Genomic DNA, 14,591 nt, shown 5'->3' with positions numbered 1-14,591 from the left:
GTCATTTTTGACCAAAGTGTGACTATCTTTTTTATGAACATTTAGCCTGCTCGAATCATGTCCTCAATTGTTTTGAGTGTTCAAATTCCAAATGCTATAAAAGTCACCAAGTTTAATACCATTCTGATGAAGCTGTGATTTTTAAAAATTCAAAACAGGTCAAAGGTGACCGAAGAGCACCAGAGGTTTTATTGATTATTTTTAGCTCAATAAGAAATTGAAAACAAGTTGGAGTGAAACACTTAGGTGTGAAAATTAAACATGTTAACAGAAATTAAACAATGAAATTAAACATCTTGCTTATGTAACTAACTTTTTAAAATCACATTCAGAATTTATTTAGCATATTTGGATACAGATCCTGTATTATTTGTTGATAAGCATATATATATTTTTTTAATTACAACATTAACATCCACCAGCCTGCAACTCTGCATTTATTATTGTCATCTGTATTAACATTCCTCTGATGGATGACAATAAAGAGACACACTGCTGCACGAGCAACACACACACACACACACACACACAAGTTTGATGATTTGATCTATGTTACAGTAATATGACATTGTGTCAACATTGCTTAAAAATAAAGGTTGATATTCAAACACTATTACACTGAGTTTGATTTTACATTTGATTATTTCCATTTTGTTTACATATAGGAGTTTTACTAACTTAAGAGGGGGCTAAAAATAAAAAGCATACTACTTACGGTAATAAAAAGATCATGTGATCATCATAACTTTGATTATTTTATTCTATTGAGTCACAGTATTTAACATTTGTTTAAAAAAAAAAACGAATCTGCATTAGTGGAAAACAAATGCTTAAATAATGTATAGCTGTGTTTGTATTTTACAGCAATTCAGTTTTTCAACAATTCCACACAATCAGCCTCATGTGATTTGCTGATATGCAATATCTATAAATTGTGAAACAGCAGAACGTCTTAGCAAATGATTTTATTTGGTCCACAGCTTTGCCTCATCTACCTTCAAAAACATCAATTCCAGTATTTTTGTATTTGATCTTTTGTACAAATACAAAAGAGCATTCATGTTTGCACAGATTATTTGCTTTGCAGTGGTTCAGTTTGCTTAGTATGCAACATGGGTTACAACAGCAGTTCCAAGCTCACAATCATCAATGTTTTCAAGCTGGACTAGATCACATACAGGAAAAAAGCATTACAACTCCCTCATGTGTTGTTATTGCAAATTTTTTTTGTGATCTCAGACCTTAATTTTATTTATTTTTATTTATTTATTTTTGCATGGTACAAAAAAAAAATCTTAGATTGATTGTATACTGTCATTTAAGCAGTAAATCGTGCATTTGCATTTTTGAGGTGTGTATGCAGATGTCTACTGCTAACACATTTTATTTGTTCAAGTTTTTGCAGTACTTAATCTAAAGTTGAAACTATTTATCATTTGGAAATGTGTATAAACGTTTACCAAACATTTGCTGCTGTAACAAAGCGTGAGTAAAAGTTGATTAGTTGAGTGTATTTATATTATTACTTTAGACATAAAAACAACAAATAGTAACAACAAGAACTGTATTTTAAAGGAAAAAACTTTTACTAATGACAGATTTATGATACAATATGAAGTTACACTTTATTTCAGAAGTCCACTTTAGACACACATCTAGAATAAGATGACATACTTGCAAGGTTACCTATAGTCAGTAGAATGTCTAGAAAGTTATTTATAGTTTGTAGAATGTCTGAAATGAACACAATATGAAGTGTTACCAAATATGCCCAAACATTTACAAGCACATTATCTCATATTTGTAGCTATTTGAATATTTATTAACTAATGATCTGTTAAACATTACATGATATCTGTTACTGATTTAAACTGATTGAAAGTTATTAGAAAGTGTTACACTGTTCCTTTTTTCCCTGTTTGTTATTCCCCCAGTTCACTGTCCACTCAAATTGTTGATAATTACTGATAATTTACTTTGTGAAGAATTCCAAAAAAGGGGAAATATTCACTTGTTTTTACTAGAATTTTCACTAGATCAGACTTTTAAATCTCAATATACTGTATATTACTTTATGATCCATCATTTATTATTATTATTTAGACAAATCAAACATATTTTTTAACATACAATACAAATAGCCCTATGTGATCCCAAATAAACATCATGCAACACACAAATGTCCTGCCCAGAACTGTCAAATATTAACCGAGTTAAAGACTTTGTTTGACAAGCTTCTTCATATCCCATTGTGAACAAACAGACTGGGGAAAATGGAATCAAGTCTTGCTTTTTTGTGTCTTTGGATATGCTTCATTGTTTTTGCTTCTACATCAAATGGTGAGGCATTTCTTTTTGAAAAGATTTAGTAAATTATTACATAGAAAATTACAGCAAAGATGTCGTTTTCTAATGTCAAACAGGTTGCTCTGAGATCCCAGTGGTAGAGAATGCAGAGGTTTCTGAAAGCTCAAAAAAACCTCAATACTCTGATGATGATACACTTGACTACAGTTGCGTATCTGGCCACGTCTCTCCGAGAAAAATAATTTACAAGTGTAGCAATAATGAATGGATTAAATTGCGTGGGGATAAATGTACACGTGAGTATACAAGACACACACACACAATTTATAAATCTCTGAACTGATGTACAATACTTTTAAATCTAATTGTATGCATCTGAAGTAACCTGAGTAACTTTTTTGTCAAGTAATAATTTCCTTGGCCTTTAAAGGCTGAATTCTAAGAATTATATCTTTTGCTTCTGATTCATCGTAAGTCAAACCCTGTGAGTCACCTGAAGATATTCCAAATGGTCGTTACATTGTTGAAAGTGGAAGAAACTTTGTTTTTGGAACCACCATCAAGTATATCTGCAACGATGGGTAAGTATGTAAGTTCATATATAGACAGAGTTATTTGAAAAAGTAATCTTATGAGATGTATTTTTCAAGCTACCAGATTATGAGTCGATATGACACCAGAACATGTCGGGAGGGTGGATGGGACAATCAATTACCTGCATGTGAAGGTACTGAGAAAAATCGCCCAAACTCTTAAAAACAAAGATTTCACAGTTTTCACAGCGATGCCATAGAATGAACCATTCAGCTCTTAAAAGAAACTTTTTTTTTTTTCTCAATGTGAAGAATATTTTAATAATTGTAAGAATAACATAAAGAACGTTTTGTGTAATGGAAAGGTTCTTCATGGAACCAAAGTTTCTAATTGAAAAAAATCATTATATTTTCGACAAAATGCAGGTGACATCAAATATTTCTTTACATTATGAATATCCTGGGTGGACTGAAATAACCATAATAGCCATTTGAGCTCCTGAAACTTTTTTCTCTTTAGAGGTATCATGTGAACGAATAGCCCCAGATGGAAACATCAGAGTGGAGGGACTCCCTGACCACTCTGAGGACTTGATCCGAAGTGGACACAGGTTGACATTTTCATGTGTTGATAAAGGACTGATTGTACGAGGACAGAAAGAAATCATCTGCCAGTCAAATGGAGAATGGAGCAGCCCAATTCCTACATGTGTTGGTAAGTTCACAGATGGTAAACAACTCTCTACATTGCGAGTAAATCACACTGATGAAAGACTAAATTTCACGCTAGATGACAAAAAGTCTCTCTTTAGCCACAGAGTAATAAAACATTAGATTTGGCTCGCCAGGGACTGAGTTAGAGGCTAAGAATAAGTTTAGCAACCTGAATGCTCTAAGCATTTTAGAGGATGGTTTCTTAAGTAGTGGGCGGGAATACTGAATGACCAATAAAATGTCACGCATCACTACAATATAAAAATATATGCTTGACTGACTGATGCTTTCAGTTTTATACTTTGTAAATAATATTTTGCAATTGAATAATGTTCAATTTTATATAATTTTATGACATATTTCTAGAAAATATTGTTGTGGGATATTGTTTCTATTTTATAAGATTATGCATCCTGTTTTATAAGATTTCATATTTTTGTGGAATTTGTTTATTATATTGTATACATCATTTTCTAATACTATTTTGTATAATGCTACATAAAATGCAGTGCAGTAATCAGTTATGTAGCTGTGTTCTGATTAAATAAAACCACAGATTTTTACATGAGGTTATTAGGGAAAGATAAATACTTTATCTTTAACTCATCAAAAAAAAAAAAAAAAAAAAAAAAAAAAAAAACGTGATTATTATGCTAAATCACACTGGAAGTTGGTAGCACAGTTGCTCCCAAACACTGGAACACATAAAATTGTAAAAGCTTCTGAGTGGATAAAATGTGACCAATTGTCTGCTTTCTCTAGAGGCAACATGTCTTCCACAGTGGAGCACAACAGTGGGACACTTAAAAATTGAGGGACTTCCTGATATTGAGGGTCCCGTAAAACCTGGACACAGGCTAACATTTTCATGCACTGGAGAAGGGATGAAATTAAACGGACAGAGGGACATCACCTGCCAGTCAAATGGAGAATGGAGCAGCCCTTTTCCTAAATGTCAAGGTAAGCACACAGAAAATAAAAGCTTCTGATTGGCTAAAGATAGATCTGTGGTACACATGCAATATGCATGCTTCTTACACCAGATCACCAAATACACTGACTTTAAGTCAACTTTTTTATTGAAGAAAGAGACGTTATTAAGGAGCAATAATTTCAGGGTGACCCAAGGCCAAAATAACAAAAAAAAAATTTATATAAATAACCTAAGCAATGGAAACCAAATTACAGAAAGACTTCCCTGCCTCCCTAAAAATAAGGACAACAAAATAAATGGCAGGTCACCCCTACACTCCAAAAGCAATGAAATAATACACAACAAATGAAAGTGGTCAGTTCAAAGTTGACACTAAGCACAGAATATTTAAGGATCACAAATTAACACAATTATGAATAGCAAGTCACTTCTACAACATGATCTCTTGAGTGGAATATATATAGTAGCCTATAATGCAAAAAAGGGAAACCAATCTTTAAACCATCACAAAAAAATAGCGTGTTAGGGATCTGTCGCCGAGAGAAGGAATCAGGAGCTCTTCCTCGCCAAGGTTTTATTAGCAGCATTTGCAAGGATTATTATTGCTAACATAAAGTAGATGCTAAACTTTGGTAGGCTATTCATCAGCACCCAAGTCTCTTTTGATTTGGGCCATTGCTAGGTGAAACAATCACCTAGCAATGACCCAGAACAAACTAGCAACAACATAGATACACACTACCACCACGGTGACAAGTTGGCAGTGATAAAAGCAACTCAATTTTTCTTCAGAAAGTCTCTTTTGGATCTCTTATATAATATATATACACACACATACACAAGGTAACACAATGATACACAACATAGCTGAAGGATAAACATCCAATATGTTGCACAATATGTAATATCATGTTTGTATATCACATTTATTTTTAAAGCCTTTCTGAATTTTTTCATGAAAGTTCATTGACCATAAAACAGAAATGTGGTTCTAAATTTGAAGTAAAGTTAGCTGTCATTAAACTGCTCTGCTCTGATTTAATTCCAGTAAAACTATAACAGTTTTCTTTTAATACTGAATTAATTTTATTTCTTCATCTACAGAAATTGCCTGTGAGGAGGAACCACTCACCAATGTTGAAATTTTATTTGGACATCCAGTTATTGATTCACCTTATAAACCTGGACATATTTTACTTTTTCGCTGCATTGATGTGAACCTGAAGCTTAACGGACGTCGAGCAATTGAATGTCAGTCAAATGGAGAATGGGATTACCCATATCCGACATGTAGAGGTATGAAACACATATATATATATTATAATAATGTATATATATATATATATATACATATATATATATATATATATGTATGTATATATATGCAAAAAAAAAAAAAACTATGACAAGCTGGTACAGTTGGCCATTAATCAGTCATTGTAGCGGCTGCACAAAATTAACCTGCAAAGCTACAGTACTGTTAAAATTTTAGGCACTTGGATAAAATGCTGTAAAAAAGGATGATGTCAGAAATAATGTCAAAAACTAATTTTCTTTATCAGTTAACTTCTATTAAATAAATTAAATCATCATTTGGTGTGACCTTCCAACCCAGTCTTACAGCATTTTGTGACAGTCACAAATTTTTAATCTATTGATTTGTGTTCATGGACATGAATTTCTCTTTTTTTCATGCCGATATTGTGTGAATGCTCTCTGCACATAATATAAATTCTTTAAATTAATTTCAAACCAGCTGAATCTCAGCCAATTCAGAAGGACAGTACTTAGATATAAACCTACACATAGACTAGGAGTCTGATAAAAAATGTTAGAAAGATGTCAGATGAACTTCTTAAGATTTCTTGGGTGTATGCATATCATTCGCTCTCATTAAATGTTTTAAAATCATGCTTGTTTGTAGGACAAGTATACAAAAGCCTTACTACTATTAGTGCAGCAGGGAGGCCGTGCCAAATTAGACAACTTAAAGCTGCTGTGGTCACGCTGCGATAGCAGTCGTGTCCGTTGTAGACATTACTATCCATCAAGCAGGTAACATTATTATTACAAACATAGAGGACTCATCGAAAAATACATTGGCATCATCTGTATTAAAGAGAAAATTATCACTTCATCCGATGTTTAAGTGAATAAAATAGCCTTGACAGCCGAGTTCCACAACTATTTACTTTGTTCTCGTTCTCGTTTTTGACTCGTGTGTGTGTGTAGGTGATGCAGGGTTGCCAGGTTTTCCCAATAAAACCCAGCCAATTGCTACATAAAACTAGCCCAATCGTGTTTCGAGGGGGTTCCCCGGTAAAAATCACATTTTGGGGGTAAAATACACGTTTTTTCACATCAGCTTCACAATATTTCAAAATCTGCAGTAAAGCAGCTCTAACAAGACAATAGTGTCATTATACATCTCAAGTTAGTCAGTACTGTTTCCGTTCTGATTCCGTTCAGTGTACAACTGTGTAAAATTCATCAACTGTTTAGGGCTGTCAAAAAAAAAAAAAAAAATCTAAATTTGAATATTCTAATTTTAATTAACAGTCCGCATTTGCATGCAAAAACGTTGCATTTGAATTTTAGGTGTGCATCAGTGAGTGTTATAAGTTTGAATTTGGATTTTAGGACGATGTAACGGTAGGTGTCAATGCATTTTCATGCTTTTTTTTAGCCTATCAAGTTGAACCCACTGGATGTGGTACTGCTACATTGTTCATTCAAAATATTGGGGAAATACAGTGGCTGGGAGGAGACATGTTCAATTGACTTAGTTTTGTTGTGGCCACGACATATTAACTCATGGGAACATGATAATATGTCTTGGCCACAAAATATTAATTTGTGGGAACGTCATATTAACTCGTGGGAATGTGACATTAGGCCTATGTCGTGGCCACAAGATCATTTTGTGGAGGTAACGACATCCTTATGTCATGGCCATGAGATCCTATGTTTAGGGAACAATATCCATTTCTCATGGCCATGACTTATTTTGTTGAGGAAACAACATATATTTTCCGTGGCCATGAGTTTAATGCGTAAACAAACCTGTGTGGCCATAGCATAGCAGACCTATACCCGGGATTATCACAGATGGATAAAACATTTTTATGATTCATTCCTCAACGAAACACTACACATGGTATTTATAATTAAAGTCTATTAATTAGCCAAATTAAAATGAAATATGTTAAATTTAAACTGCATTCCAGTAAAAATTCCAGTCAGCATAATCAAACCTTTAATGACATGTTGAGAATTTACAGTAGGCTATTTACGAAACTATCCAGAATGTTAAGAGATCGAAATGAAGGGGAAAAATATAAACGAAAACAAAAATATAACCAATAATAATAGGCTAATAATAATAATAATAAAACAGATATTACGGGGGAAAAAGATCAGTTAATGGACTTAAAAGACTGTGGGATGGATAAAAATGTTTTCTTGTAGGCATTTTATTTTATGTACTTAATATAGCCTAACATTTATTCATGATAAACTTCATTCGAATGCTGTCTATTTCGTCTAAATACAGTCTGGTAGCCAAGGCCTATACTTAATGTACTAATTTAATAATGTAATAATTACTATAATGATGAATATAATAATTTCTTAATTCAAAATAAAATATTAATAAATAAATCTCTGATAATCCTGGGTTATGGAAAAAATCTGTAAATTCGAATATAATTTGAATATTCAGAACAAAAGAACAAAATTTGAATTTAGTTTAGTTTTTCAGCCATTTTGACAGCCCTACTGTATATGTGTATATGCATGTACAGTCATGGCCAAAAATGTCGGCACCCTTGGTAAATATGATCAAAGAAGGCTGTGAAAATTAATCTGCATTGTTAATCCTTTAAAAAAAAATTCACAAAAATCTAACCTTTCATTGGATAATAAGAATTTAAAATGGGGGGAAATATCATTATGTAATTAATGTTTTTCTCAAATACACATTGGACACAATTATTGGCACCCCTAGAAATTATTATGAGTAAAATATCTCAGAAAGTATATTCCCATTCATATTCACAATTTGGGGCACTCCAGGGTGATTATGAACATGAAATTATCCATCCAAGGCTTCCTGTTTTACAAAAATATAAATATGAGGGAAAACAAAGCCCAAATTCCCTTAATCATCAATCATAATGAGAAACACCAAATAATATATTTCTGATGTGCAGCAAAAGATAATTGAGCTTCACAAATTAGTGAAGTGGCTTTAAGAAAAGAGCTAGAGCAGTGAAAATTCCCATTTCCACCATCAGGGCAATAATTAAGAATTTCCGATCAACAGAAAATGTTATAAATCTGCGTGGAAGAGGACGTGTGTCTATATCGTCCTAATGCACAGTGAAAAGGAGAGTTTGAGTGGCTAAAGACTCTACAAAAACCACAGCTGGAGAACTGCAGAAAATGGTCTCGGGGTCAGAAAACCTTAAAAAATATTGTCAAACAGCACCTACATCACCACATGTTGTTTGGGAGGGCTTCAAGAAAAATCAGATGTAACTAAAAAATTACCTTTTTAGCAGCAAACACTCAAGATGGGTTTGGTGCACACAGGGATAAAAAGTACCCCATGTGTACAATGAAATATACTGCTGTATTTTTGATGTTGTGGGCCTATATTTCTGCTGGAGGTCCTGGACATCTTGTTTAGATACATGGCATCATGGATTCTATCAAATACCAACAGATAAAAAAATCAATAAGTGACTGACTTTGTTAGAAATCTTATAATGGGCCATGTTTGGATCTTCCAACCATATAATTATCCAAACACAAACCTCAAAAACAACACAAAAATGGGTCACTGAGCTCAAAACCAAGCTTCTGCTTGCTATAGCCATTCCAGTCCTCTGACCTGAACCCTACGGAATATGAGAGGAGTGAACTGAAGAGGAGAAGCACCAACATGGAGCTGGGAATCTGATGGATCTGGAGAGATTCTGGATGAAGGAATGGTCTCTGATCTCTTGTCAGGTGTTCTCTAACCTCATCAGGCATTATAGGAGAAAATTTAAAGCTGTTAAACTGGCAAATGGAGGTTTAAAAAAGTATTGAATAAAAGGGTGCCGTTAATTGTGGCCAATGTGTATTAGAGAAAAACAAATAGTTCATAATGATATTTCCCCCCATTTTAAATTCTTATTATCCAATGAAAGGTTAGATTTTTGTGAATTTTTTAAAATGAAAGATCAAAAGGACAATGCAGATTAATTTTCACAGCCTTCTTTGATCATATTTACCACGGGTGCCGATATTTTTGGCCATGACTGTATGTGCAAGTGGTATGACAAACTCCTGTGCTTCACTGCACTCTTAACAAGCAAAACACACACACAAGTGTTTTACATTTTTCACGTCTGTGTGTAGTTTGATGTGTATATGGCTAATTATTTTATGTTTGTGTGTAGAGTTACTATGCAAATATACCAGTTTAAATAGTTTTGAAAGAATTGTTTGCTTTTGCAAGATATGTGTGACGTTTTGCATGTTGTGTATGTTTTGTGTGTAGAGTTTAGAGAATGGAGCCATAAATTAAAAAAATGTGTATAAATTATTTATTTATTTATTACTATCTTGTTTCAGAGATTACATGTGAAGTTCCACGTGACCAGCATGTGTCTAGACCAAACTATTACTTCAGTGAAGACATGAAATTGGGAACAAAAACACCTTACCGTTGTGAGCCTGGATATCGTGAAACAGCAGCAGAGGCCACATGTACACGAGACGGATGGACACCAAATCCACTGTGTGCTGGTATGTTTTGCTACTAAATGTTAGTTTTTTTTGTCTGATTGATTCGTCTCCCGCAAAAGACAAAGCATTTACAGTAATAGTATTAACATTTTTCACGCTTCATGATGCAATCATTTACAACATTTGTCAAATTACATGAATTCTTTTATCACTTCAACACAAAAATTTTTAAATTTTATTGATTAATTAATTTAATTTGTTTGTTTACATACTATTTTCAAAACTGTAAAACTTAAGTTCAAAACATAGCACAGTACAAAAATGTAAAAGACAAAATTTTGCAATTTCTAAAGTAATATCATAAAGAAAAATATTCTAAATATAAAAAATCAAAGCAGTTGCATGTAGCTAAACATCTTGTGTTAGTGTTAGTCTTTCATACTTTTATTACCACATATACAAAAGTGGAAAAATTACAAATAATTTTGTACTGTAATGTGTAATGTTAGAATGACTTGATTTGAGACATTAAGAAAGTGTTTGGGTAGTTTTAGTGCATTTTGAATATGAAATGAACTGCTGTGTCAAGTTGAAAAATTATTAGGAGAACTGTGTGAAGAGTTTTGAAAAAGTGACTTTAGTATTTAGAAATGTGTCTTAGTGACTGTAACAAAAAAAACTGTAAATACCACACTTATTCACCCAGTGACATAATTTGTTCACTTAGACATCAAAACTTCGTGTTTTGAGAAGGAAATGATTTTAACCCCCTGCATTTCAGTGTATATAGTTATGATTACACTGTGTGTGTGTGTGTGTGTGTGTGTGTGTGTGTCCCCTGCATTTCAGTGTATATAGTTATGATTACACTGTGTGTTTTTTATATATATATATATATATATATATATATATATGTATGTATGTATGTATGTATGTGTTTTACATTATTCACATCTGTGTGTAATTTGACGTGTATGTGGCTAATTATTTAATGTTACTACACACACACACACACACACAAATTAGAAGAGTTAAAATTGTTTTGAAAGAAATGTTTGCTTTTGCAAGACTATATATATATATATATATATATATATATATATATATATATATAAACATATTTTTTTTTTTCAAAGATTACATTTTTTTTGTTTCAGAGATTACATGTGATGTTCCACGTGACCAGCATGTGTCTACACCAAACTATTACTTCAGTGGAGACATGAAATTGGGAACAAAAACATCTTACCGTTGTGAGTCCGGATATCGGAAAACAGCAGAAAAGGCCACATGTACACGAGACGGATGGACACCAAAACCACTGTGTGCTGGTATGTTCTGCTACTAAAAAATTTTACTTTTTTAAATTGATACATTTTTTATCTGATTGATTTTTCTCCCATAAAAGACAGTAATAGTTCCCACTTTTTCATGCTGCATCTCTTCTTGCCCTTAGTTCTGTATTATTATGTCTTGAACAGAAGTAACTTGTGAGCTGAAGTCAATCAAATTTTGAGCAGAAAAATAATGTTGCAGTTTTTTTTTTAAATTGTTTAGACACTAAAAAGTGGTATTTGACGCCCACTCAGTGAGGCATTCACTCATATACCAAAACTTTAGACCAAGTCTGCAAAACAACAAGCACATTGCATGCTTTAAACTCTGTTTGATATTGTAACTTAGTAACTTTTTGCAAAACTCTAAAAACAGTTCTCTACATTACACACATCATTCGAAACTAACAGCTCTTTTGTTTAATTTGGGAAACACTGCCATTTTAACACCACACTCATTTACTGATGACCTACACAGTGATCATGTGTGAAAACACTTCTACATATTTTGTTCATTTAGTAATGAAAACTGTTTTTTTTAGAAAGAAATAATTTTTACCTCCTTGCATTTCTGTTTTTTTTTTATTTTTTTATTTTTTTTAATCTATTTTGAACAATGCGCTTTAAATGTAAACTTTCAGAAATTAATTTTTTTATGTTATTTTTAAGTGTTTGTTTTTTTTTTATATGTATTTTTTTTGCTTTATACAGTATAGATTGTTTCACAGCAGATTCACATTAACGCCTGTGCTCCACTGCACTCTGAATAAGCAAAAGACACATGAGAGTAGTGTTTTACATTTTTTACATTTAATGGCTAATTCTTTTATATTTGTGTGTAGAATTATTATGCAAAAATAAACATTTTAGAATAGTTAAAATAAGTGTTTAAAGAAATTAAAAAAGAAGTGTTTGCTTTAGCAAGATGTGTGCATGTTGCGTGTAGAATTTTGAGAAATATAGCCATAGTTTCAAAAACTGTGTAACCATTAAAAAAAAATAAATAAATAAATAAATAAATAAATAAATGTCCAATGGACAAATGACAACTTCTTATGAGTATATATGAAGAGTTCAGATGCAAAACCCTCTAAAAGCCATCTGAAATTTTCCTTTAAAATTAGCATTTTTTTTCGGTTGCTGTGTTTATGTTCAGTAAATTCACTTTAATGTCATTGAATAGTTTCTCCTCATTGCCATTAAAGTGAAATAACTTAACATACTGTAAACACAGGAGCTTGATAAAAATGCTAATTTCTGAAGAAAATTTCAGATGGCTTTTAGAGGGTTTTGCATCTGAGCTCTTCATATATATATATATATATATATATATATATATATATATATATATATATATATATATATATATAAATAGTCCAGCTGGAGAATACCGCAATGACTGGTATTTGTTCTCTCTCTAGATGTTGCATGTTCTTTTTTCTCTTTTTTTCTTTTTTTAACAATCTCTCAGACTTGTTCTTAAAAGGTGATGTTATGTCTTCATTATTATTAATCAAGGGGTAACACACAGGTCTGTTGATATTCAAAACAGCAAAAGAAATTGATTTGTTAAAATAACAGAAAACACATTTTAGTTGTTTCAGTTCAAAATAAAAAGCTCTTATCTAAACACTGTTCTCTGACATGAAACGTCATACAAAAGTAAATGTAATAAAGTGTGTAATAAAGTAAAAAAATAAAAGTAGTCTGGGTTTAACATTTAAATACAACATAATTATGTATTTTGCAGAAATAACTTGTGAGCTTCAGTCAACCATATCTGGAGTAAAAAAGATCAACCCAGAGGGAAAGACTATTTTCAGAGCTGGAGAAAGTGTGGAGATCACCTGCTCTGAAAAAGGAAGGTCCTATGATACAAAAGAAACCAGCAAAACATGTACATGCCAAGAGAACGGGAAGTGGGATCATAAGCCTGTTTGTGAAGGTAAGATTATAGAGAAACACTTCTGGATTTGGTGATGAACTCACTGCATGTTATTAAAAGGATGTTGGTATTGTTTGAGTGTTTGTGTGTGAAGTTTTATATGGAAAGAATTTTTGTCGGCCATCTGATTACTTTAGAGGAGATATGAAACTAGGAGTAAGAAGAACTTACTATTGTGAGCATGGATATCAACAAAAAGCAGCAGAGGCCACATGTACACAAGACGGATGGACACCAAATCCACTGTGTGCCGGTATATTCTGTTATAAAATCTCACAATATGTAAATGAAAGAAATCGGGAGCAATAAATAAATAAATAAATAAATTGTATAGTTTTTATTGTATTTTTATATATATTTTAGAATATTTATTTATTTTTCTTAAACTTTTTCTTAAAATTGCTTTTTTATTGTATCAGAGATTTACTAATGCCACATTTTCTTGGTGATAACAGTCCCAGGAAAGTGTGGGCCACCACCACCAGTGAACGATGCAGATACAATAGAAATTCCGAAAAAGGAATACAATACAGGAGAGAGAGTTGAATACATGTGTTTTAATAAATACACACTGGATCTGCGTCACACTTTCTCCAGATACTTGACCTGTCAGCAAGGCGAATGGAGAGGGAATATTAAGTGTTTAAGTAAGTATGAACACGCTACACCATATATATATATATATATATATATATATATATATATCATGCATATACATCATGATGTATTCTTGTAGTTTGAGTTGTATGTTGTGATGATTAGTTAATAAATGTATACTGTGACACTGATGGGGACATGTTGGGTTTATTTCAGAGCCCTGTACAGTGACAGTGGAGGAAATGAATGAAAGAGGTATACAGTTGGCCTACCGTGATAAACAAAAGATGTTCGCACCACATGATGATTACCTCTCCTTTGTGTGTCAGAGGGGCAAATATTCAGTAGGTGCTGACTTCAGACAACAGTGTAATGATGGAGTGATGACTTTGCCTAGGTGTGTGCAACAGTGGAAATAAAACATAGATGAAGCATCAGCTGTACTATTAAGCAAAAACCAAATGAGCAGATCAAAATAAATATTTTCCCCC

At 32.4% G+C, this 14,591-nt stretch overlaps 1 protein-coding gene across 6 annotated transcripts in view; it reads left to right on the top strand.

Moving 5' to 3' along the window:
- The first annotated feature begins 2,183 nt into the window (after window positions 1-2,183).
- Window positions 2,184-14,591, top strand: part of cfhl4 (complement factor H like 4) — a 113,860-nt gene continuing 101,452 nt past the window's right edge. For 3 of the 6 annotated variants that reach the window (XM_042748769.1, XM_042748771.1, XM_042748772.1), the window contains exons 1-10: window positions 2,184-2,340; window positions 2,424-2,603; window positions 2,783-2,888; window positions 2,958-3,034; window positions 3,361-3,555; window positions 4,317-4,514; window positions 5,593-5,784; window positions 10,111-10,284; window positions 11,382-11,555; window positions 13,309-13,503. In XM_042748769.1, coding sequence (XP_042604703.1) covers window positions 2,274-2,340; window positions 2,424-2,603; window positions 2,783-2,888; window positions 2,958-3,034; window positions 3,361-3,555; window positions 4,317-4,514; window positions 5,593-5,784; window positions 10,111-10,284; window positions 11,382-11,555; window positions 13,309-13,503 — 1,558 coding nt within the window. In that variant the 5' untranslated portion in view covers window positions 2,184-2,273. Of the gene's footprint in view, window positions 2,341-2,423; window positions 2,604-2,782; window positions 2,889-2,957; window positions 3,035-3,360; window positions 3,556-4,316; window positions 4,515-5,592; window positions 5,785-10,110; window positions 10,285-11,381; window positions 11,556-13,308; window positions 13,504-13,958; window positions 14,151-14,316; window positions 14,581-14,591 lie in introns of those variants that run through there. The other 3 variants (XM_042748773.1, XM_042748774.1, XM_042748770.1) reach the window with 3 other exon arrangements.

Source organism: Cyprinus carpio, chromosome B22 (assembly GCF_018340385.1).
Source record: "Cyprinus carpio isolate SPL01 chromosome B22, ASM1834038v1, whole genome shotgun sequence".
Lineage (NCBI taxonomy): Eukaryota > Metazoa > Chordata > Actinopteri > Cypriniformes > Cyprinidae > Cyprinus > Cyprinus carpio.
Note: the sequence above shows the minus strand (reverse complement) of the source record. Positions and strands in the feature narration are given on the sequence as shown.